Source organism: Pan paniscus, chromosome 11 (assembly GCF_029289425.2).
Source record: "Pan paniscus chromosome 11, NHGRI_mPanPan1-v2.0_pri, whole genome shotgun sequence".
Lineage (NCBI taxonomy): Eukaryota > Metazoa > Chordata > Mammalia > Primates > Hominidae > Pan > Pan paniscus.
In genome coordinates this window covers 41,809,801-41,835,606 of record NC_073260.2, presented here as the reverse complement: position 1 = coordinate 41,835,606, position 25,806 = coordinate 41,809,801, and the positions used below count along the sequence as shown (strand labels likewise).

The window sequence follows — 25,806 nt, the reverse complement described above, 5'->3', positions numbered from 1 at the left end:
TGAACCCTGTTTCCTGTTAAGATGTTTATCAAAGACAATGCGTGCACAGTGGGACATGAAACCTCATCAGTAATTCTAATTTAGCCCTGGCCTTGTGACCTTGCTCTGCCCTTCCGCCCTTGTGATCTTTTTTATTGCCATTTGAAGCATGTGATCTCTGTGATCCACTCCCTATTCGTACACCCTTCCCTTTTTGAAATCCCTAATAAAAACATGCTGGTTTTGTGGCTCAGGTGGGCATCACAGAACTTACCAACATGTGATGCCACCCCTGGACACCTAGCTGTAAAATCTCTCTTTTGTACTCTTTCTCTTTATTTCTCAGACCGGCCAATGCTTAGAGAAAATAGAAAAGAACCTACGTTGAAATATTGGGGGCTGGTTCCCCCGATAATGCCTGAGGGTCTAGGAGGAAAAAATGGTTTCATGGGCCGAACCCAGGGTCCCCCTGCTGTGGGCAGTCTAGGGACTTGGTGCCTTGCATCCCAGCCACTCTAGCTGTTGACTGAAAGGGGCCAATGTAGAATTCAGGCCATGGTTCCAGAGGGTGCAAGCCCCAAGCCTTGGCAGCTTCCAGGTGGTGTTGAGCCTGTGAGTGCATAGAAGTCAAGAATCAGGGTTTGGGAACCTCTGCCTAGATTTCAGAGGATGTATGGAAACACCTGGATGCCCAGGCAGAAGTTTGCTGCAGGGGCAGGGCCTTCATGGAGAACCTCTGCTAGGGCAGTGCAGAAGGGAAATGTGGGGTCAGAGCCCCAACACAGAGTTCCCACTGAGGCACCGCCTAGTGGAGCTATGAGAAGAGGGCCATGGTCCTCCAGACCCCAGAATGGTAGATCCACTGAGAGCTTGCACCGTGCGCCGAAAAGATGCAGATACTCAACCCCAGCCTGTGAAAGCAGTCAGGAGGGAGGCTATACCCGCAAAGCCACAGAGGCGGAGTTGCCCAATATCATGGGAACCAATCTCTTGCATCAGCATGACCTGGATGTGAGACACGGAGTCAAAGGAGATCATTTTGGAGCTTTAAAATTTGACTGCCCTGCTGGATTTAGGACTTGCATGGGGCCTGTGGCCCCTTTGTTTCGGCCAATTTCTCCCATTTGGAATGGCTGTATTTACTCAATGCCTATGCCCCCATTGTATCTAGGAAGTAACTAACTTGCTTTTAACAGGCTCATAGGCAGAAGGGATTTGCTTTGTCTCAGATGACATTTCAGACTGTGGACTTTTGAGTTAATGCTGAAATAAGACTTTGGAGACTGTTGGGAAGGCAGAATTGGTTTTTAAATGTAAGGACATGATATTTGGGAGGGGCCAGGGGCAGAATGATATGGTTTGATTGTGCCCCCACCCAAATCTCATCTTGAATTGTAATTCTCACAATTCCCACGTGTCATGGGAGGACCCCAGTGGGAGGTAATTGAATCACGGGGATGAGTCTTTCCCATGTTGTTCTTGTGATAGTAAGTCTCACGAGATCTGATGGTTTTAAAAACAGGAGTTTCCCTGCACAAGCTCTCTCTCTTTGCCTGCTGCCATCTATGTAAGATGTGACTTGCTCCTCCTTGCCTTCCACCATGATCATCAGGTCTCCCCTGCCATGTGGAACTGTTAAGTCCATTAAACCTCTTTCTTTTGTAAATTGCCCAGTCTTGGATATGTCTTTATCAGCATGAAAACAGACTAATACAAAACGCTTTTTTAAGCTCTGACATTACATAGGGTAGAGGAATCATTAATGTCTCTGTGTCTTCCCACTTGTTTTTGAAAATAATATAATTTTCTTTCTTTACCTCTCCTCCCTAAAGAATATGTAGAATGGTCTCCAAGAAACCTTGCAAACAGGCTGGATGCAGTGGCTCACGCCTGTAATCCCAGCACTTGGGAGGCCAAGGTGAGCAGATCACCTGAGGTCAGGAGCTCAAGACTAGTCTGGCCAACATGGTGAAACCCTGTCTCTACTAAAAATACAAATTAGCTGGGTATGGTGGTGCATGCCTGTAATCCCAGCTACTCGGGAGGCTGAGGCAGGAGAATCACTTGAACCTGGGAAGCAGAGGTTGCAGTGAGCCAAGATCACACCACTGCACTCTAGCCTGGGTGACAGAGTGAGACTCTGTCTCAAAAAAAAAAAAGAAAAAACCTCACAATGTCAACTGACTGGGTATATGCTGCTGCACAGGCTATGGTCTTTGGCTATATATAGTATGCATGTTATTGGCCTAACTTAGGCCTCTAGAATTCTGTGCCTTAAGGATCTAGCTGTTGCAAGTAGTTAAGATCCTGACAGAATAGGTAAAGTGCAGGCAGTGCTGCTAGGTAATACACACTAAAAAGTAACAACTCTGAGGTATGGTGCCCAGCCTCCAAGATGATCCCTGATGATCCTGCCTCCTGGTATTTAGACCCTTGTGTAGTTCTCTCCTACACTGTACTGAGGTTAGTCTACGTGACCAATAGCATCAATAAAAAGTGATGGTATGGCAATCTGAGATTAGGTCATAAAAGATTGTGGTTTCTGTCTTGGTGTCTCTGTCTCTCACACATCACATGCCATGTCATGAGAGCACTCAGGCAGCCTATGAAGAGACCCCCATAGAGAGGAATGGAGGCCTTTGACTAAAAGCCACTGAAAAAACAAGCCTGCCACCAACCACATGAGTGAACCTGGAAACAGATTTACTGGCCCCAGTCAAGCAATGAGATGACTGCAACTTCATGAGAGACTCTGAGCTAGTAACACCAACTATGCTGCTGCAAGCTGAATTTGGTACATAGCAATAATACAGAGGGTTTGGATCTAGAATTAGAAGAGAGGGAGGAGACGTAACAGAAGAGTAAGTCTGAGCCTTCTTAGTAAAAAGACAAACTTTTATACCTTGGCATCCTACTTAAGTTCATCCTGATGGCATTAAAGCACTCAGAAAAAGTTCAATCACATTCACTATACTCTGTTTAATTATGCAACTAAAGAAGAGTCTAATGCAGTTTGAAAGACTCCAGAAAAAAAAAAAAAGGTTAAATCAAAGAAAGTTTAGATGCTTTAAAATGTAAGCTACATTTACCTGCTTTCTGAAAAATTCACTATGTGCAATGCTACATTCCCCAATAAACCTAATAAATGATGCATTTTTCTGGATACGTATATTTGAAATCATACAGATAATGATATCTAGCTTAAAAGAAACCCCCCCTTTTTTTTGCTTAGTTTTTCCTGCCCTATTTATTTAAAAATGTTTAAAGCATGGCACAGTTTACAAGTGAAATACACAGATCTTAAGTGTAAAGTTTGATCATTTTTGACACAGGTATACCTGTGTAATCCACACCACTATCAAAACCAGAACATTTCCAATACCTCAAAAAATCTCTTGTGTATTCCCAAACTTTCTGCCAGAACCTTTCTATCATCATATATTAGTTTTGCCTTCAAGTACATGAAATCAGAAAATATGTATTGTCTGGCTATTTTCACTCAGCATAAAGATTTTCTCATTCACCCATATATGTTCTCGAATATTAGCAGTTCATAGCACTTTATTGTCGTGCAATATTCTTACATGACTATACCAGTTTATTCATTCTCCTGTTGATGGATATTTGCAGTTGTTTCCAGTTTTTTGTTATTATGAATAAAACTGCTATGAGCATTCTTGTACAAGGCTTTCTGTGGATATGTTTTTATTGCTGTTGGTATTATACCCAGGAGTGGGCCACAGGAACGATGCATGTTTAAGAAATTGCCGAACACTTTTCCAAAGTGGTTGTGCCATATTACATTCCCACCAACAGTGACTGGGTGTTCCAGTTGTTCCACATCCTCATTTCACATTTGACAGAGTTGGTCTTTCTCACTTTAGCCATTTTAATGGGTGAATTGTAGTATCTCATTGTGGTTGGAAAAATACTTTAAATCAAACCAAAATACAGAATGAAAATCTTACCTTATCAGCTCATCAGGGTTAAAGCAGCTTATATCAGGGAGCCAAGCAGACACGTCATGGCTATGTGGAAGGCACTCTTTTAAAGGGTTCTTTTCATCTGCAGACGAAAGACTCTTTGAGGTGCTCAATGTCACAGCCAGTTGCTTTAAAATAGAAGCTGTCTGGTGATAAATTTCATCAGCATGTTGTGTTGCCACATGTCTATGGATGCTGGTTTGGTCTGTGAATAGCTGCTGACAGCATTTCCACAATTTTTCTTTACATTCAAAACTCCTTTTTGTTGGAACTTCTTTGGTTTTGACAAAAAGGGCAAAGGCCTGCAATTAGATTTCAAATGCTAACACTGTTAAATAACCTTAGGTTTATGGCTAATAGAAGTCTCACTAAGATTCCTTAGATTATCTTTCCACAGGGGCTTCTAGTTTTATGTTCCATTATGTTATACAATTCTCTGAGAAGTAACACTTCTCTTATTAGTAAGCTTTAGAAGAGACTATTAGAGAAATTAAAACTAGGCTTTATATTGAGGAGGTTAAATAACTCTCAGCATCATAATTTTATTCTCAGGATATAAGACTAAGTCACACTGGAATATACATAATACAGTTTGGCCTAAAATATCACAAATAACACCATCAGTTATTTTCGAAAGGAATATGGAAAGTAAATTATGAAGTATGCTTACCATGGAATATTAAGCAGCCAGTTTTAAGTTATATGGAAAAATATTTTATGATATAATATTAAGTGAAAAAAATTGGATAAAATTGCTTATGCAATGTAATCTTAACCACATTAAAAGGTACATTGAAAAAGACCAGGAAGAAACGTACCAAAATATCTTCCTTCTTGGAAAATAATATTACTGTTTTTATAAAAATTACTTATGCTTATTGTAAAACAATCAAACAGAAAATTCTCTTAACCAGTTACCAACTGATGAACATTTAGATTGTTTCTAATATTTGCAATTAAAAGCCATGTTGAATGAGCATTCCATGCATCCATCTTTCTATATCTTTAACCACCTACTTAGAATATCTAAAATAAAAATTGAGGGGTCAAAGAACATGAAATTTTAATCTGTAATAGTGACTTCCAGGAAAAATGTACCAATTTATACTCTAACCAGAAAAGCATGTGGGTGCCATTTTATCCACAGCCTCACTGAGTTCTATCAGTGTTTTTTATCATCAATATTTTTAATGTTGGTCCAAATAAAAGGCAAAAGAAATGCTACCCTATTTTTTAAAATATTTTTGATTAGTAGTAATGCTGAATACTTTTTCCTGCTTATTCTATTTGTTTATTTCTGGCTTGCCTGTTCAAATCTGTTGCCTATTTTTCCATCATAGCATTTATCTTCTTACTGATACGTGTTTTTAGTGATCTTTTGTTGATCATAATTAACAACTTTTTCTTCACTTGTCATTTGGTTTTCAACTTTGTTTATGGTCTTTTTTGACCTGGGGAGGGGTGGGGAATGAAATCTAATCCATCTGTCTAGGATCCACCCTCCTCAAGTACTCCACCATGGCTATTCCAGGACCACACCTTGCCTATGATTACCCTTTGCCTGGGATGGAATTAACATCACTGGTTAATGTTCCTGACTAGACTTTACCTTGAGCTGGAGAGCAACCTTGATAACCGACTTCCAAATGTATCTGCATTAACCACACATACATGATCATGAAACATTCATAAGAATTCTACCTTTTTCTTTGCAAACGAGTATTTCTTTTTTGTACTGCCATCTAATTCTGCTTTAAGACTGCTGCTGGGATTAATAAGACTCATATCTTTTAAATCCAGGTCAGAAAATCTTAAAATGCAGTTCTCCAGGTCATCTCCTTGGTCTGGTGAAGTGGAAGAAGGCATCTGGTTTGGTTGCAACAGTGAAGCAGATATTCCTTTCAGTTAAATACCTCCTAGAATATAAATAAGAAAGAAGCAGCCATGCTATTCTTTGATTTCTTGAAGAAAATATGAAGCTAATCAATCACGCAAATCAGCATGGGCAAAGTAACCCAAGCTAACCATCCATTTACTTACTAAATCGATAGTATTTACTTAGGAACGACTTGAAGTCAAGCACTATTCTAAGCACTGAGAATATAGCAGTAAACGAAAGTGAAAAAGTTTCTGCCTGCTTAGAGTTTACATTCCAGTGGGGTGAAGTAAACAAGTGGATAAATTGATTTTTTATTTTTAAAGTCAGATGGTGAAAAGGTTATAAAGAATAATCAGCAGGGTAGGGAGGCTGTGATGGAGAAGCCCTTCGAACACAGAGAGTAGGAAAAGCCTTTCTGCAGCAATAGCATTTGAGCAGAAACCTGAATTAGGGAGCGAGCCATGCAGTCATTAGGGTAAATAATACCAGAAAAGCAACAGGTACAACCCAAATCAATCAAGATGTGTGCCAGCACCTTCAGTTATAAACACTTTCTTCTTTTTGCCCCTTAATTTCAGAGCTATGAAAATTTCCTTCCTTAGAAGAAATAGTTCCCAAGACAGCCCCACGGTAATATGCCAGAAGAAATGTCAAAATCGCTACTGTGGCCAAATCTTGTCAAAATGGACACACTACAACCATCATACCATGTTGGTTCTTTTGTAAAGCAAAGGTGACAGGTGACAAGCACTAAGAGGCATACTGAGAAAAAGTATGGGCTTTGGTTTGTGCTGCAGCAGTTTGCCAAGCATGTGAACATGGGCAAGCTACTTAAGGTTTCTGAGTTCTAAATCTCTCTTGTGGAAATTGTGCATTGTAGTATCTACATTACAGTACTGTACTGTGGACTGGAAAGAAATATTAATATATAGTGTCTGGCACAAACTAGGGTTCAATGAATGGTAATATTATTAATATTTTAATTGAATGCTGTATTTTAAATTTAACATAAAAATTTTATTTAAAAATTAGCTGTGACAGATTATATTTTCCAAAAATGGCTGCAGCAGTATTTCTGGTCCATTTCCCTAAGCCTAGGCAGGCTTGTTAACTACTCCCAAAAATAAAGTGTGATGGAAGCAATGCTGTATGACTGAGGTTGGGTTCTCAAAAGGATACGCTAGCGCAAGCTCTCATTCTGAGATGCTCACGCTGAGGAGACCAAACCACTGTACTGTGAGTAAGCCAATCCAATCCATGCAGAGACCACACACAGAGAACCAGGTGGAGAGGAACAGAGGCCTCCAGCTGACAGCCAGCATCAACCACTAGACCCTTCAGATTCCAGATTGGCCTCTTAGCTGAGAGCAGAGACAAGGTGTCCCTGTTGTGCCCTGTCCAAATTCCTGCCCCACAACATAACAACTGGTTATTTCATATTACTAGTGAACTGGCAAAGTTAGTTTCTTCAGGACAATATTGAAGGAGGCAGCCAGAGGTGGACACTGAAGGTTCTGAAAATAGTAACATGCAAAGAAGTCCCAAACTCCACAAGAGGGAGCAGAAAAAGCACCACTAAGAATGAGAGAAAGGAAGGTGGGAGACACTAGTGACAAACTTTGCCAATTCACAACTCTGCCTACAGGGTACCTCAACCAGGTGAAGGCAACGAGGAGCAGTTTATGTGTGGGGGAACACACACTGCTTGTTAACAATGCTGGATAGGACTGATGGAGACTAAACATACACAGACACACACAGGCAATACCAACTTTCTTATAAAGGACCTTTGTTCCTTGGATTCATAAATTAAGATGTCACTTGCACCACATAAAATGCATTTGAATCAGCTAAGTGGTGCTTTCATGGGGCTCAAAATGAGCTTTGTTATAAGGGTAAGGCAAGGTAATACAGATTTATTAAACCCAAATTCTCTTGTATTTGAAAAATAAGTGGAAGAGACTGGGTGAAGAAATACTACCTTCTTTAGCTTCTCTTTCCTTTCTCATGAAAATGTCTTTCATATAAAGTCCCACTGAAAAAAGTACATCCCTAACTCTACACAAACCTGTAAGCCTTCCAGGCAGAAGTAAAATAAGTAGAAGAATCTTATTCAACACACTTCCTCCATGCTCAAAGCTGTTTTATTGTAAAGGTAGAGAAAGTACATGTATCATTTCCAAATTAAAATTCATTCAACAAATATTTATGGAGGGTCTTCTAGGTTCCAGGCATTGTTCTAGAAACAGAGAACTTATTTACCTATAAGGGCAGTACATTTGGGAGGTAACATTGTCGAAAGGAATTACTATCCGATCCGGTCCCACCTCCAGCATCTTTCCCAATCTCCCTCTATATGACCTGATGTAGTCTGTCCCAGCATTTATGCTTTCCGCTGCTTTGTTTCCCTTACTTTTTCATTTCTTTCCCTCCCCATATGCTTACTATGTATATGAAGACTGAACTCAAGTGTCACCTTTCACTTATGTCTTGTCTGCTACCCCGTGTCACTGCTTCCTTTGAAGGCCTGAAAAACTTAGTTTCCCTATACTCTAGGCTCATCTCTGACTATGCTCCTCATTCCCCATCAGATATCCTACTCTAGCCACACTGGACCATGCCCAGTTCCACAAATGAGCCATGTTCTTTCCTGACTCAAGGTCTCTACACCTGAGTGTGGGGTGCCTTTCCCACCACCCCAAAATGATCTCCTCCGACTCTGCATCTTTTTTCAGTCTCAGCTTATTTTGATTTATGTACATACTCTAAATTATTATTATTTGTGGCACCTCTGCTATGTGCCGGGCCCATGGAATAGTCCTGGGAATGCAGCTATGAATGAAACAGTTGAAGTACCTGCTCTCTTGGAGCTTATATTCTGGTAAGCAGAGACATTAAGTAAGTAAAAAACAAACAAACAAACAAACAAACAAAACATGAAAATACCAGCTAGGGATAACGGCCCCTGCTTCTCAGTTTCCTTTGCTGGATCTTCCTTATTACCCCAACCTCTAAATGTTGAACCACTCTATCTATACTTACCCTACAGGTGATCTCATCTACTTCCAAGGACTTAAAACTATATTTGCCTCAAAATAATTGAGAGAGAGGAGGTAATATCAATGAAACCAGATTACCCATGAATTAAGAATTACTGAAGTTGATGATGAGTACATGGGGATTCATCATAAATTTTCCCTACTTCTGTAAATATTTGAAAATTACATGAGAAAAGAAAAAAGGGAAACATAAAGGAAATTTTCTGTTTAGAATACTATATAATAAATGACTCCATATTTATATCTTCAACCTGGGCCTTTCTCCCAAACTACAAATTCACATACCCCACTGTGTGTGAATTTTACACTGTGTGTGAAGCTAGCTAGCTTCAGCTTCAAATACAACTGTTCAAAACCAAACTTTCGTCTTCCCCAGTCTTCCTTATCTGAGTAAAAGACAATTTTATTCTTCCTGTTATTCAGACAAAAAAAACTTTGGGATGATTCCTGACTCCTTATTTTCTCACACTATCATTCACTTGTTCAGAAAATACTTTTTTTTGAGATGGTTTTCGTTCTGTCACCAGGCTGGAGTGCAGTGGGGTGATCTCGGCTCACTGCAACCTCCGCCTCCCAGGTTCAAGCGATTCTCCTGCCTCAGCCTCCCGAGTAGCTGGGAGTACAGCTGCACGCCACCACACGCAGCTAATTTTTGTATTTTTTTTTTTTAGTAGAGACGGGGTTTCACCATGTTGGCCAGGATGGTCTCAATCTCCAGACCTTGTGATCCACCCACCTTGGACTCCCAAAGTGCTAGGATTACAGGGGTGAGCCACCATGCCTGGCCAGCTTTGCTTTTGAAGTACAATCCAATCAGATCACTTTGCACCACCATCTTCACTACCACCCTAGTTCAAGCTACTATCATTTGCAGCTAGAATTACTGCAAAAGCTGAACTATCTTCCTCCTTTGGGAGCATGAGAAGTAACTATTAAAAAAAAATAAGTCAGACTGGCCCTGCACAGAGGCTCGTGCCTGTAATCTCAGCACTTTGGGAGGCCAGGAGTTCAAGACCAGCCTGGCCAACATGGCGAAACCCCATCTCTACTAAAAATATACAAATTAGCCTGGTGTGGTGGCACATGTCTGTAATTGCCGCTACTTGGGTGGCTGAGGCACAAGAATTGCCTGAACCTAAGAGGCAGAGGTTACAATGAGCCAAGACCGTGCCACTGCACTCCAGCCTGGGCAACAGAGCGAGACCCTGTCTCAAAAAAAAAAAAAAAAAATCATACTCCAATGACTTCTCAATTCACTTGGATAATGTCCGAAGTCCTCACAGAGCACCTTCCCCCTACCTCTCTGATCTCATCTACTACTCTCCCGTTGCTCACTACCTATGATGGCACTATTTGTGGCTATTCCTGAATGGGTCGTTAGAATGTATCAGCGCCAAGAGAGCAGGGGTTTTCCTTTGTTCACCTCTACATCGTCAGCATTCAGAACTCTGCCTGGCACCTAGGAGGTGCTAAATGCTAATAAATATAATATTCGTTGAATGAAATAAAACAGCGATTGGGTTACCAAAGAAGGCCTCACTAAGGACCTGACATTTGATCTGAGACCTAAGTGACCAAGAGCCAGCCACGCAGATTTAGAACCAGAGACCTTCAGGTAAAGGAAATAGTATAAGTTCCTAAAATAAGAACAAGCTTGACTTACTGTAAGAACAGAAAGAGTGGTTGGAGTACAGTGAGGAGAAGTAGAACCCCACAGGCCATGGCATGGAGTGTGCAATGGAAAGTCGTAGGAGACTTTTTTTTTTGACACGGTCTCACTTTGTTGCCCAGGCTGGAGTGCAGTGTGCGATCACCGCTCACTGCATTTTCGACCTCCTGGGCTCAAGGGATCCTCCCACCTCGGCCCCCAACCCTCCCCTCGAGTAACTGGGACTACAGGCGCCAAACACTAGGCACGGCTAATTTTTTTTTTTTTTCCTGTAAAGACGGTGTTCGCCTTGTTGCCCAGGTGGGTCTTGAACTCCTAGGCTCAAGTGGATCCGCCCGCGTCGGCCTCCCAAAGTGTTAGGATTACAAGCGTTAGCTACCCCGCCTGGCCGTCATAGGAGACTTTTAAACAAAGCAGTAACACGCTCTGATTCTGGATTTGTGTTGAAAGCAGAGCAGGCAGGGTTTACAGATAATTGTTATGTAAAAAGTGAGGGAAAAGAGCTAAGAAAGACTCTCTAAATTTTTGGATTAAGCAGCCGACGGATGACGTCATTTACTGAAATAGGTAAGACCGAAGGAGAATTAGGCCGGGAGAGTGAAATTTCAGATGGCCATGGACAAAGCAGATAAGCCAGTACGCTCATAAAGACATCAGGGGAGGGGACGCTCACACACAGGCATATAGGTACCCAATGACCCTTGAAAACAGATTACTAATACAATCATTTGTTCCTTCCTAAGCAAACAACTTAAGGAAAATGACGGCCAGCCGGCAAGCCGGGAGCCGCACGCTCGCGTCAGGGCCGGCCTTTCCATACCAAGGGGCGGCATGTGCGGCACCGCCTTCCGCCCAGGCCCCACCCCGCATGCTGAGCTTGGCCCAACCTCTCCTCCCACTTTTCCCAAGGCGGCAAAAGCCGGAAAGTGGGAGTAGATGAGCACATACCCGCCAGTCCTGATCCTTTCTAAGGTCTCTCTTCCCTGCAGTGTCTCCGCCTAGCAATTGTCACTGCTCACCGCCCTCGAGCCTATTCCCCCGCAGCGTATTTGGGTAGAAAAGCTCGCTCGTGACGTCACCAAGCTCGGGAAGTCTCCTGGCGTCGGCGCAAGGGCCGCCGGGAAAACCATTGAGAGGCCACCGGGAAACCATTGAGAAGCCCGGAGGACCGGCCTGAGCGGAGGCAGGGACTAGAGCGGCCGCCGGCACGACCCGCCTTCAGGCGTACGACGACCGCGGCCCGGGGGCTCTGAGTGGCCAAAGCGGCGGCACTTTCTGCGTGGCCCCGGAAGGACATAGAGCGGAAGGCGGGAGAAAGAAGTAGCCGGCAGGCGGAGGCAGCCCGAGGGGGCGGTTGCGTGTGTGCCAGACGTTCGTAGCCCACTGAGCTTCCTCACGCCGGCTCTCGCAGCGCCTAGCCCACCCGGCGGCCTCTCCTGCGCTTCCGGGGCAGTGGCGAGCTAGTGCGCCTGCGTGCCGGTCCATCCGCGCGCCTTGCAGCTGTCCTTGCGTCGGCCAGCGGCCAGACAGTTCCTGCAGCGCTTACCGCCTGGCCTCTCGGTTCCGCGGCGCACCGGAGGGCAGCATGTCGCGGCGGCGGCACAGCGACGAGAACGACGGTGAGTGCCTGCGGCCCGGCCACGGAGGCCGCTCCCGGTTGGGAGCCGAGGCTCGGCGTCTTTGGGTGTCCACGGAAGAGACTGGAAGCTCTTCTCCCCGGGAACGTGCGGGGAGCCGCGGAGGGAAAGAGGAGAGAGAATACGGTGGCGGTGTGGTCGGGCGGCTTCTAGAAAGCGACTTCTCCCCCGCCCCAGTTCTTTGAGTCAAGGGCCGATCCTCGGGAAAGAAGGCCTGGTGAACCCCATGGGTAGACCCTTGGTCTCTAAGGATGTTTCAGAATTTCGTCCGTAAAACCACGGAACAGGGAAGCACACCTGTGTCTGTGCTGCCGCCTCTTAGGGACCCACTGGTCCTAGTGTCTCGTTTTAATCTTCAAAGCTGCACCTGAAAAGGGCTCGGAAGAATTCACTGAAGGAAAGGACTGAGAGATCTCATGAGTTGCAGTCTGAACTCTGTTCCGGTAGTAGTTATCCGTTGATTTCCCTTCTTTCAAGCTGTAGGGAAAGAATATTGTCTTACCCGCGCCCAAGAAGTCCCTAATAAACAGACACAGGTTACTGCAGATTTTGAACTGGCTGTAAGCGCATTTCCCTTGTGTGAGAGAGAGTGCTAGAAAACTAACTTCAGGCCTCTGAGAGAGTTAGAACGGGGGTTCCCATCTCCGTTTGGATGATTGTGCTCGTGGAGATCAGTGTTGCCTTCATAAAGATGGAATAATTCTAGTTTTAACAACAAAAAAAAGATGCTTATATTACACATAAGCCTTACAATCGGTCAAAAACACAAATCCACACACCAAAAAAGTAAAACTTAGAGTAATTCTATTGTTAACATTTTAGTGTATTGTTTTTTGAAGAGAGTGTATAGTAGTGGTTAAGAGATGAGACTTTGGAACCAGAGGGTTTAGGTTCAAAGCCAGACCCTACCATTTACTTGGTGATCTTGTCCAGGTTATGTAAGCTCCTTAAACTTTAGTCTGTAATACAGAAGTAATGATATTTATATCTTCTGGTTTTTGTGAAGGTTAAATGAGGTAATACACATCAGCAACAATGATGTTTTATCATTTGCCAACGCTTAAGAGGCGGTAAACGTTAGCAGATGCTGTCAATGTAAGAAAAAAACCCATAACAGACATTTTAAATTGAGTAAATTTTATCTTTAACGTTTGTCTCTCCTTGAGTGTTGTGGCAGTTGAGGTGGAGGCAGAATCGCATGCATTTAGTTTTAATAGTGAAACACCAGATTTCTACGAAGGCATGGCTTGAGAGGATATTCTAGTCCAGCTTTCTATCTGACACCTAAGGGTCTAGAGACTGAGCATAACTAAGATGGAGGGACAGCTGTCAGTTCCCAAACACCAGCAAGAGCGAATCCAGTCCAGGGCTCTCTTCACTACACAGGTATAAATTAAATATCTATGCTGCGTGCTTTGATTTCTAACACGAGGTTTCTTGTGTAACCTCTGTACAAGGCACAGAAAATACAATTCCCTCCCTTTTTTTTTTTTTTTTTTTGAGACGGAGTGTCATTCTTTGTCAGGCTGGAGTGCAGTGGCGCGATCTCGGCTTACTGCAACCTCCGTCTCTCAGGCTCAAGTGATCCTTCCACCTCAGCCTCCTAAGTAACTGGGACCACAGGCGCGGGCCACCACGCCCGGCTAATTTTTTTTTGTTTTTGTATTTTTTGTAGAGACGGGGTTTCGCCACGTTGCCCAGGCTGATCTTGAACTCCTGAGCTCAGGTGATCCACCCGCCTCGGCCTCCCAAAGTGCCGGGATTACAGATGTGAGCTACTGCGCCCGCCGATTAATACAATTTTCATATGCTTTGTAATTGACTAGTCAAAAACTAATATACTTCTCAAGTCATTACTTGGGGGCTGGAGAACTTGAGTCTTTTGTTCTTTTCTTTGTTGTTCTTATGCTTCCTTTTTCTCACTTAGAGGTAATCCCTAAAGAGAGAGGAAATGTCATTGTAGGGCATCCTAGAGAATTGGAATGCAAATATGTAGAAAAATAACTTTTGCTTTGGTTATTGGGAGACTTACATAACTTTCTTGGAGTTGGCTTGTTTCTAACACCAGCTGGCAGCCAAATCACTGTCCATTTGGGTCTTGCCGCGAGAACCTCAGAGTAAATAAGACAAGTAAAACAAGGCATTCATTAAGCAAAAGTTTTTATGGTTGATATTTTAGTGTGGGAGAGGCAGATACAATTCATGTTTGATAATACAGCAAATCTGAAATTTTTGTCAGTTGCCACAATTTGGATAACGATCAGCTGGAGTTTACCCTACACAGTGATCTGAATCAGATTATTTTGGATGCTTTCCTTTTAGTTAAACATCTATTTTTTAAAAAATAAATCTTAGAAGCTTAAGGATTATAGAAGGCTATTTTAAAATAGGGTAGGAATTATTACAGTCAGAATTAAATAGATGCATCTGAGCATTTCTGGACAATTGTCAGCTGCTGTCAGTCACTGCCCTGACTTTCCATATGCTTGACTCTCTATATATAGAGTGTGTATATATACATAAACTATAATAGAATGTATTGTATATATTTATATATTATATAAATTTATATAAGTTTGTGTTTATTATATGTTTGTTTATATAAAATACTCATATATATTTTACATATAATTATATACTGTATATATAGAAGCAAGCATATGGAAAGTAATACATATATATATATATAATCATTTATTCAACAAATACTTAACAGTGCCAAGCTCTGTCCTAATTACTTGCCATACAGCAGTGGACAATATAAAAGAGCCTCCCCTCTAGAGTAGAGAGAAGACAGTCAAGTAAAGTATAGTGTATCATATAGTGACAGGCGCTATGGAGTGATATCAGGTAAAGAGGGGAGAGATTTCTGTGAGGGAGAAGTTACTATTTTATGTAAGTTGATTAGAGAAGGCTTCGGTGTGAATGGCATTTGAACAAAGACTTGCCGGAGGTAAGGTAGCAGCCATATAGCTGTATGGGGAAAAGCTGTGCTCCAAAGGTAACCATGGGCACAAAAGCCTGAAGACTATAGGGTTCCTGTCATGTTAACAGAAGAGCAAGGAGGCCAGTGGTGCTGGAGCAGAGTGAGTGAGGGGGAAGTTGTAGGAGATAAGATTAGAGAGATAGCAGAGGGTTGCATCTTATAGGGAGATTATAAAATTATACTTCTGTGTTGAGACTCGACTATCAAAGATTCAGGGGGTAGGATTAGGAGGCTATACCAATGAAGTTCATGTAGTAGTCCATTTATAAACAAGGAAAAGGAAATGCTAAATGGAAAGTAATGTGTATGGATACTAGTCCAGTGCTAAATCTTAACTAATTGCTTAGACTTGCTTTAAAAATGTCTCTGAAGCTTTTTAGTTACTATGGGATATGCAGTCCATTGTTTGTTCTTTTAAGAAAGGATTTAGATTGTTCAAAATCTTAGCTAGAAACAATACGAATACAATTTTGGGAATTTGGGCAATTTACAAAAATTTCAGATTTGCTGTATTAGCCCCATGTAAGCTTCTTAGAATTAGGTCCTTGTCTTTTGGACTGTGGCTGATTTTTTTACTTAACTAAAGAAAAAAATAGAAGTGAAAGGATTTATTATTTTGAGAGAGTATAGTTTATTTCAGAAGTGATGGTTGCCTCTGTTTTAAATCTGCGGGCTCAAGGCATGTTATCTTTCAAGTTGTTCAATATCAAAATAGATGAGCCAAAAAGAAGGGAACAGTGTGCTTAAGGTTTAAAAACATAATGTTGAAGTTGTTGGTTTTAGTTACTTTACTTTTTTATTTTACAGGGTTGGTTTTTTTCCATTTTGTAGGTCTAAAATTTCTTGTAAGGCTGTAAGATGTACAGTGTACCCATATAAAATTAGGATTGACTTATAGAGGGGAAATTTATTTGGTTTATTAAGATCCTTTCAGATGGATTTTATACCTGCTTATCTATACTAGCCAAGTCTGTCTGAGTGAAGTGGTAATGTTATCTTTAATTTACATTTTAAAACTTTTACATAGTTAAATTTTAATAAAAAATCTGTTCTTGCCTTGGGAACTACCATAGATACGTTTTCTTCATGGTACATTGAGCGAATTCCCCAAATTGTATTCGTATTGTTTTATTTCATTTCCCTGTTCCCTTACCCAGGTTGTCTTCTGAGTTCAATATCATGTTTCTGTTCGTAAGTTCAGATTTTGTCTGTAGTCTTCACCCCTTTATAGTCTCTCAACTATCAGGTGAAAGTGGAACATTTCTTACCTCTTAATACTTTGTGCCTCCTCCCATTCTCCAGACAAATATTGTCCTTTAATATAGCCAAAATGAACAAAGGGTTTGCAGTTCAGAGATGTGACTATGTACATGTATTTTCTAGTTGTTTCTCAGAAATCATACCTTCTCTTCCCACAGCACTATTTTCCCCTTTTCAAGCTTATAAGAGGGCCTAGGAGGGTTGCTTTAAAGGCTGTGGTATGATTCCAAACTGGAACAAGCCAGCTGGAAAGTTAAGTTAGGAAGACTGTAGAGGTGGAATAAAGGGTTGGCAAAATAGATGAGCCAGAAAGAAGGGAACAGTGTGCTTAAGGTTTAAAAAACAACAACAAAAAATAACTGCTCTCATTCAGCTAGTTTTTCAGCATCTGCATTCTCCCAACCTCACTGAAATTTGGTTCTGAGGAGCTCTGCTTTCTAGAATACGGTTTCTTAACATCAGCACTATTGACATTCTTGGCCAGTTATTTGTTTTGGGAGATGCCCTATGCAACGTGGGATATTTAGCAGCATGCCTGGCCCCTACCCACTAGATGCCAGTTGCTTCCCCTAGTTTTGACTACTAAAAATGTCTCCAAGGTTTGCCAGATGACCACTGGGGGCAAAATCTACACCCTGTTGAGAACTACTGCTGTAGAAGAAGGCTATTTGAATGTCCTAGCTGGCAGCTTGCGTAAATATTACATCAATTATGCTTTTTTTCAATAAGTGAATCCTGGAAATGAAAGACCTTTGTGTGAAATTTGGCACTTTGGGTGGTGGAACCTTGATAGGTCCTGTGACTTAGGTTTGATATATACTTAAGAATCAAGGTCCCTGAACCTCTGTGCCACACATGTCTACAACTTTACACAGGCAGATATCTCCAGGAATAAATACATCTCAGCTCTCATGCTGCATGCGTATTATACTTTTTGTGGCATTATCCTTTCAAAATTATAGTCAGTGGACATTCAGTCAGGTTATCATGGTAATTAATGGGTTGGGAAGTTGACGCACAGAGTGTCTTACCCTGTAACCTTTATAATACCCCCCCTCAGATCCTATGTGGATAGTAATAGATTCGTTTTATTCAGCTTCAGTTCATGTGGTATCTGAAGATCATTTCAGTCATTCAATAGATTTAACATTCCAAGCTTAGAATAGCCAGGTGCTGTGTTTTATGAGAATCACCATACATCATTTTCAAGCCAAGTGTTCCATAGGCAAGTAAGTGATTATGAACTTTGTAACAATAATTCCTTTGGCTGTTCAGGTCTGAAGATTGAAGTTATATGTAACTTGCTACTGTGTAACCGTATATCCAACTGCAGATTTTCATTATTAATACCGATTCCCTGCACAGTTACAGGCTCTTGCTTTCTTGTCCGTATGCCGACCAAATAATTGAATCAATGGAAGTTGAAAATTGAATTGTATTAGACTAGCCACAAGTGTTCAGCAGCAGCATCAGGTTCCATACTTAACACTATTATTTTAATTTTTTAAGCTTTATGTTATACCACAAAAGGACTTAGGTGAGTGTGTTAAGACTTTAAACAAAGTGGTAAGAGATACAAACAGCAAGGGTCTTAATAGACAGGTGTTTGAGGTTAATTTTTAGCACACCTTCATTCAACTTGAATTGTTGAGCAATCAAAAAGACATGCTTGGTAATGATTTTAGAATGGTAGATTTAAAAAACATAGAGATTATTCGAATGATATGGTTTTTAAATAAAGCAGTTATCAGTAATTCAGTTAATAAAAGCTAGTTAAAGCAGGAATTGTAAAACATGTGGTCCTTTTTTCCACCAATTATTTGATATAGTGCTCAGGACTTTGAATATATGTATACTGACTGTCGTTCCCATTATTTAGGATAAACTATACCGTTGTGCTGCATCGTATGCAGAACTGAAATTGTTAATTGAAGACGAGATTAGAGCTTAGAAACATGTGAAGCAAGTGAGAAATCCTAATGTTTTATGCTCCTTTTTCCCATCTTTTGAAGCTTTCCTCTTTATAGCTGATATGACGGCTTTTTTTTCTGATCAAGTCTTTCCAAAGCATTCGACTTGGTTTTGCACCCTTATTTTGTCATTTACATAATAATTACATTATTAGACTAATGAATACTACTGGTACTAACAGGTTTCGGAACAAGCAACTGAGGATCAGTAAACAACTCAAGTTAAAAGAATGGGAGTAGCGGTACATGAGTATTCTAACAACTAGTGTTTAACATGTTGTTGGCAGCTTTCCAGCTTGTCCACAGAAATGGACAGGGCTGCTGATTGCATAGCTCCATGGGCGCTACTCACACAAAATTTAACATAAATAATGCCTCCTGGAGTTATTGTATATAGTGGCTCTGGGAATGGGAGGCTGTTGGTTAATCTATCTTAGTCTGAGAAATGGAGGGTCTGTGAAGAGCTTCTACTCTGTAAAAACATAGGGCCTGGTAGAAAAGAGATTATAACCTAAAAAGGTTAAATAAAATTTGTAATAGCAGATTTATCATGTAATGTTAATTTTTTATGTTGCTGAAATAGGTGGGCAGCCTCACAAAAGGAGAAAGACCTCTGATGCAAATGAAACTGAAGATCATTTGGAATCTTTAATATGCAAAGTAGGAGAAAAGGTATGTCACACAATAGGCACAGGCTGTGATGGGTTTAAGAATGTGGTTAACTGTGCTTTGATTAATTTTTGCAGCTGAAAACTTGGACTACATTTTGGCAAAGCTGGTATTACCATGCATCTGTATCCCAAATTGAATCCATGTTGAAGCCCCTGGGATGTAGATAATTGATCATTTTTAGTACTTTAGTAATTAATAATTTTCATAGAAGATGAGCCCTTAGAAGGGACCTAGGGTATAGACCCCTTAATTTATGCATGAACTAAATCAGCCCTGAATACTTGAGGTAATTTGCCCAGAGTAAGAGAGTGAATTAGTAAGAGGTAAAATGGAGCCCATGGCGTCCTCCCATTTCTAATACTTATTCTGTTATCATAGACTGCTTAGTTTTTAAATTTCACTCGTCCACTTTTCATGGATTTCTAAAGAACAATAACTATCTGAATTGATTTATACTAAACCCATTATAGCTCTGTATGCATGTAAGACTATTTTAATGATCATGCAGAAGTTTTTATTTTAGTTCACTAAAATAGCAATTGAAAGGACAGATGATTGGTAATGATTTTAAAATGATAGATTTTAAAATATGTATATATTTACATTTAAATAGATTTTTAAAAATAAATTTATATTGCTGAGTACTTGACAGATATTTAATGTGATGTCCTCTACAGAGTGCCTGCTCTTTGGAGAGCAACCTAGAAGGCTTGGCTGGTGTTTTGGAAGCTGATCTTCCTAACTACAAGAGCAAGATCTTAAGGCTTCTTTGTACAGTGTATGTATGCAAAAGATTTATGAATCCAGGTGATAATGTATTATCTACTCTTAAATGCTTTGGGAAATGTTCAAAATACATGTTTATGTTCTATATGTCCTTGGCTTTACGTCTATGGGGAAATTTGTACAAATGAGCCAACCTTTGGCCCTTTGGCGAACTCTTTTTCTTAGGGATAAAACTAAAATTGAACATTTTCCTTGTATGTTATTTCTTAGAACCTTAGAATCATTTTAGTTGACTTTTTATAGAGATAGTAGATACTGTCTCATTCAGATATATATTTTTAAGCATGTACATTTAAATGTATGATACTCACATTTTTAAATTAGTAGTACCAAACAAATTTGGGAATTGGTAACTCAGGTAATAGCCCTTCTTGGAAGACTGAAGATGCTTTGGAAGCCACTATTAATAGGCATACTCTCTGGATAAACGGGAGTCTTTGTAGTTACATGAAATTGTAATGTATCCATGAGGTGTTTTTAAATTATGAAGGTGATGTTTATCACTTCTCAGCCTTTTAGTTTAGATCAAGTGAAGGTAACTTTAAGAAACTACTAAGGAAGTCTTCTGAAATCCTTTATTAAAATGGAGTAGTATTTACACTTAAACTGTTGGAAGCCTTGTTTGTTTAAGGCTGAACTTGTATTGCTTCGCAGTGTTCTTTTTTAATTTTTGGTTTTGGGAGGGTTTCAGGGACCACAGTTACCATCAACACAGGTATTTTTTTTGAAGACCTTGATTGTCCCTGATGTTCTGCTAGGTACTTTAGGAAAACAAGTCAAAGAGAATCTCTTGCCCACTGAATGATTATGAATTCTTATTGCTTTTTGAGCTAATTCTAAAGGCTGCCTAAATTAGGAAAAATTGCTTTTTCTAAAGGTTTATTGTAATCCTTTCCCATACTTTTAAAATAACTTTAATGAAATCAGCACACTTGGAGTAAGCAACTGAGACGTAAACAAATCTTAACTATATCAGAGTACGTTTTTTAAAAATTCAATAATTAAACTGGTAGGAACTTAGATGAAACTCGTTTTAATTGTGCATCTTTTCTAAACAACTAGAATAGTGTTTCTCAAAGTAGAATTCTAGTTCCATGACATTTGGTTAGCTAAGTTTAGAAATTCTGAATGCTGCACGCCCCCCCTTAATGATTCTGTATTAAAGAGGCTTGTTTCACCCAGGATTTCTGAGCTATTTTACCATGGAAACCATGTTCTGTGGAAATGCTACTCAGTTCCACTAAGCATACTTGAAGAAAAACTGTTGTAGCATTAGTTTTATTTATTTCAGTATGATAACTTTACAATTAAATCATTTACTTTCTTAACTCTTAGATTAACTGATGAATTAAAATGAAAAATTACGGGACTCTGTAACATTTCTCAATGACATGCTTTTTCTGAAGTATTTTTAAAGACATAGCTAAAAGTAATCCTGTTCCAAAGTTAATGGAATGATAAAAAGATTCACATAAAATTCAGCAACTTAACGCCATTGTTTTGGGGTTTTCTTGTTATACTGGGTTCTTAAATCAGTGCACGCCTATTACCTGAGAAGCTGACAATTTATACAACATTAGTTGGACTACTGAATGCCAGGAATTACAATTTTGGTGGAGAATTTGTAGAAGCCATGATTCGTCAACTTAAAGAATCATTGAAAGCAAACAATTATAATGAAGCCGTGTATTTGGTAAGTTAGTTTGTTTGTTGGTATGTTATGACTACTGTTGGGATGGAGGGAAAAGGTGAACTACAACCAAATAAAATGCTCTCCTAAAGCATTCTCATTCACTTTCATAGCTTCATAAGCCACCTTTATTTTGACGATACCCCCAAATCTGTAACTGTATCTCCAACCTTTCTCCTGAGCTCCAGTCCAGTATTCCAGATGCTAGCTGCATAGCCTTCAGATACCTTACTAGGAAGTGCCTAAATTAATGCATCATTCATACCTCCTTTTTTCTGCCCTCTCCCCAGCTCATACAGTGGCCACTGTGTACTAAATAACCCATCTAGAAAGCTGAGCATTAATTTTTGTCTTCCCTTTGCCCTCTCGTACCATAGGTGTTCCCAATCCCTGTCAATTCTGTCTCCCTAATTTCTCTCAAGTCTGTCCTTTTTTGGTCTCCAGGGCCTCTAGCATAGTTTATGCCTTCCTCCAGATGTTCTTAATAGCCTCTTAACTGATCTTTTTGCATCTAGATTCTCTGCTTTTCACTTTGTGTTCTGCAGTGGCACCAGACTGGTCTTTCTATAACTAGGCTCTGCACATGTTGGTTACTGGTTAAAAAAACCTTAGTTCCTTCCCATTGTCTACAGTGAGTGGTCTTAAAAGCCTGGTGCACAAGATGATTCCTTGGGTTGCAGGAAGTGAATATTAAGAACTCTTATTTATCTTAAGTGGAAATGAAATTAAGCCTTACTAATAATACATAGATTAATGGTGATCCAGTGTATATCATAAATACATATGTATGTGTTGAAGATATGTGATCAAATTCTTTTTTACTGAGTACACAATCAAAAAAGTTTGGACACCCATCAGACTATAGGATTAAAGTCCAGACTCTTTAGCCTGACCCTTTATGGTTTCCCCAGTCTGTTTCTCTATTCTTGTCTCCCATATACTCCCCAGCAATATCAAAATAACTTGCAGATCCCTAAACACACCTTGTTTTTGAACCTCTATGCCTAGACTGCCCTCCTTGCTCACTACTTGAGACTGTTGCTATCCTTTATGACCTAGCCTAATTGTTACCTCCTTTGTGATGCTTTCCCCAACTCCCTTTGTCATTGTTCCTAAAAAATGCTTAATTTGCCTTTTAGTGTGGGAGTCATTCCTTTGTATTGAGACTGTGCTTGTTCCACTAGAATGAGTCCCCTAACAGTGACTTTTAGTAGTGTTTAGCAATAGCACACTAAGCACACCCAATAAATATGTGTTCTGTAATTTCCATTTCTGTAATTCAGTGAAAATTACAGCCAAACAGAAAAGGAGATTATAGGTTGAAGTAGCTAGAATATTTTACAATCTGGATTCTTGATGTAGTATAGCATAGAAACGTATGAACTCACAGAATACTGTCCTTTATATAGTCTTTGTTACAACTTCTCAATTCTGCCATTGTAGCACAAAAGCAACCATAGACAATATGTAACTGAATGAGCGTGGCTATTCCACTAAGTTTACTTATGGATACTGAAACTTGAATTTCATGTAATTTGTATGTGTCATAAAATACTCTTGATTTTTTTTTCAAGCATTAAAAAAATGTAAAAACCATTTTTAGTTCCCAGCTATGCAAAAAACAGGTAGTAGGCTAGATTCAGCCCTTAGGCTATAGTTTTTTAGACCAATAGTTTAGCCTATACAAGATTGCTTATTTTGTAGTTATTATAAAGAACATTTAGGTTTAATAGCAGAAATTGTTTGCCCCAACAGGTCCGTTTTTTATCTGATCTTGTGAATTGTCATGTGATTGCCGCCCCATCAATGGTTGCTATGTTTGAAAATTTTGTAAGCGTAACTCAGGAAGAAGATGTACCTCAGGTAAGAGAACCCCTCATGCTGAATCTTGAGGGGTTCTTGAGGGGTTACTGAATCCTGGTACTTCCATATAGTACCAGGAATTTTTCGCTGATAACCCATTAGCAATAAAGAAAAAAATAACAGCAGACTATCACACTTTAAGTTCTTACTATCTAAAAATTAAGCTGACTGGCACACTGGTGGGTTCTCATAATATCTGTATGTTGATTTATATGATGCTGTCTAGTAAGATTAGAACTAATATATCTAGAAATGCTCTGTATAAACCAGATGTCTTATTTAAGTCCTATTAAATAGCTTCCATAGGATTTCATTCAAGAATAAATAAAATATGAACGAATATAATTAAAGCATATTTTAAACTTAACTTTTTAAAAATCCTTTAGGTGCGACGAGATTGGTATGTGTATGCATTTCTGTCATCTTTGCCCTGGGTTGGAAAGGAGTTGTACGAAAAGAAAGATGCAGAGATGGACCGCATCTTTGCCAACACTGAAAGCTATCTTAAGTAAGGGCACAGCTCTTAGTACTCTTTGTTGCTTAGGTAAAGGATATCTTATATCAGTGATATCATTTGAGTTTCTCAAAAATAAGCTGTAGAGTTCCTGAAGGTATTTTCTAGGTAATCCTGTTCTCCTGCTGTTTTAACTCACTGAGACCTCAAAGTAGTCAGATATGGTTTGCTTACTTTTGCCAGTGCAAAGGACAGTTGGCAATATAGCTTCTTTTAAGCTGCTTTTATATGTTTATAAAAGACATAAAACACCCTAGTGCAATAGTTCCTCAAATATTAGTGTGGATAAGAATTACCTGTGGTACTTAAAATACTCAGACCCCAACCCCCAGACCTGATAAATTATACAATTTGAGAGAGAGGTTTGGACATCTGTATTATTAACACATTTCACAAGTGGAGAACCACTGTCCTAGCACATACAGTATATTTATTTCAAGTAAATTAATCCTAAATCAAGCTCTTAAAACAGTGGTCCTTAACCCTCCATCCAGCCAGTACTTCTTAAGTAATATGACACATTTCAATTAAAATAGTCACATGTCTTCCCATTACCCATCTCTCCTAAGCCAATGTAAAAGCTTGGTTTATATTGTTAGATACAATAATAATAAATAGGTCTTTTTAGTAAATTTATGCTTAACTATCCAGCAACATGGTAATGGTTATGTGGCCCTTAGGTTTTTACAGATTGATTTTGTTGTTAAGTTTCATTTTCTCTTTTTTAAGTGCCTTTTTTGGATAACTGTTAATAGCTACTTAGTTGGTTATTAAGTAAAGTTAAAAGAAGCTTAAAAAGTAAGAATCTTTTGGCCGGGCGCAGTGGCTCACGCCTGTAATCCCAGCACTTTAGGAGGCCAAGGCAGGTGGATCACCTGAGGTCAGGAGTTCGAGACCAGCCTGGCCAACATGGTGAAAACCCATCTCTACTAAAAAATACAAAAATTAGCTGAGCGTGGTGGTGGGTGCCTGTAATCCCAGCTACTCGGGAGGCTGAGGCAGGAGAATTGCTTGAACCCAGGAGACAGAGGTTGCAGTGAGCCGACATGGTGCCGCCACTGCACTCCAGCCTGGGCAACAGGGTGAGACTCCGTCTCAAAAAAAAAAAAAAAAAAAAAGAATCGTGTGTGTATGTGTACATATCCTTTCTCTTTTTTATTCAAATGATAGCACAATATACACACTGTTCTTCACTTGGCTTTTTTTTTTTTTCTTACTATAACTTGTATTTGTTGCATAAAAATACTTAACTCTACTTCATTCTTTTTGACAGTTGTAGGGTATTTCACTTTTTAATGTACCATGATTTCCGTAGTCTCCTGTTGGTGGACGTTTAGGTTATTTTCAATCTTTTGCTATTATAAACAATGTTTCAGTGAATATCTTTGTGTATGTTTTTATGTACATGTGCAAATATATTTATGGGGGATATAAATTTTTAGAAATGGCATTGCTGAGTTGAGGGTTCTAAACAATTTTGATAGATTTAGTCAAATTACCTTCCAAAGAGATTATACTCTCCCAAAGAGATTATATCAGTTAACCTCTTTGTCAACAATGTTTGAGACTGAATCTTGACCTGCATCTTGATGATACACAGTACATTATCCAAACAGTTGATATCTGCCACTCCAGTAGGTAAAATGTTATTTCATTGCTTTAATTTGCATTTTAATAACTGTGAGGGTGACTGAGCATCTCATGTTTTTAAAAGCCTAAATATAGATTTTCATTTTTATCTTTAGAAGACGCCAAAAGACTCATGTACCCATGTTACAGGTATGGACTGCTGATAAACCACATCCACAAGAAGAGGTAAATGGATTTCAGTCCCTTGTGATACAAACACAGTCAGCTCT

General features: G+C 39.8%; 3 protein-coding genes across 6 annotated transcripts in view; 1 reads left to right on the top strand and 2 right to left on the bottom strand.

Annotated features, from left to right (window-relative positions):
* The window catches only part of TSTD2 (thiosulfate sulfurtransferase like domain containing 2), a 33,326-nt gene extending 21,650 nt beyond the window's left edge, over positions 1–11,676 (bottom strand). The window contains exons 1-3 of the mRNA XM_003820616.6: positions 11,518–11,676; positions 5,664–5,878; positions 3,948–4,264 (exon numbers count right to left, since the gene is read on the bottom strand). Of these exons, the coding sequence (XP_003820664.1) occupies positions 3,948–4,264; positions 5,664–5,828 (482 nt within the window). The 5' untranslated portion in view covers positions 5,829–5,878; positions 11,518–11,676. The remainder of the gene's footprint in view (positions 1–3,947; positions 4,265–5,663; positions 5,879–11,517) is intronic.
* A 43-nt stretch (positions 11,677–11,719) lies between these two features.
* NCBP1 (nuclear cap binding protein subunit 1) overlaps positions 11,720–25,806 on the top strand; it is a 40,428-nt gene continuing 26,341 nt past the window's right edge. Inside the window, exons 1-7 of one of the 4 annotated variants that reach the window (XM_003820612.6) lie at positions 11,720–12,188; positions 19,006–19,094; positions 19,772–19,872; positions 21,417–21,573; positions 23,326–23,433; positions 23,820–23,941; positions 25,693–25,762. In XM_003820612.6, coding sequence (XP_003820660.1) covers positions 12,155–12,188; positions 19,006–19,094; positions 19,772–19,872; positions 21,417–21,573; positions 23,326–23,433; positions 23,820–23,941; positions 25,693–25,762 — 681 coding nt within the window. In that variant the 5' untranslated portion in view covers positions 11,720–12,154. Of the gene's footprint in view, positions 12,189–18,330; positions 18,419–19,005; positions 19,095–19,771; positions 19,902–21,416; positions 21,574–23,325; positions 23,434–23,819; positions 23,942–25,692; positions 25,763–25,806 lie in introns of those variants that run through there. The other 3 variants (XM_055117823.2, XM_055117822.2, XM_024930212.4) reach the window with 3 other exon arrangements.
* Positions 12,201–25,806, bottom strand: part of XPA (XPA, DNA damage recognition and repair factor) — a 63,698-nt gene continuing 50,092 nt past the window's right edge. The window contains exons 7-8 of the mRNA XM_034967847.3: positions 14,239–14,317; positions 12,201–14,142 (exon numbers count right to left, since the gene is read on the bottom strand). Of these exons, the coding sequence (XP_034823738.1) occupies positions 14,265–14,317 (53 nt within the window). The 3' untranslated portion in view covers positions 12,201–14,142; positions 14,239–14,264. The remainder of the gene's footprint in view (positions 14,143–14,238; positions 14,318–25,806) is intronic.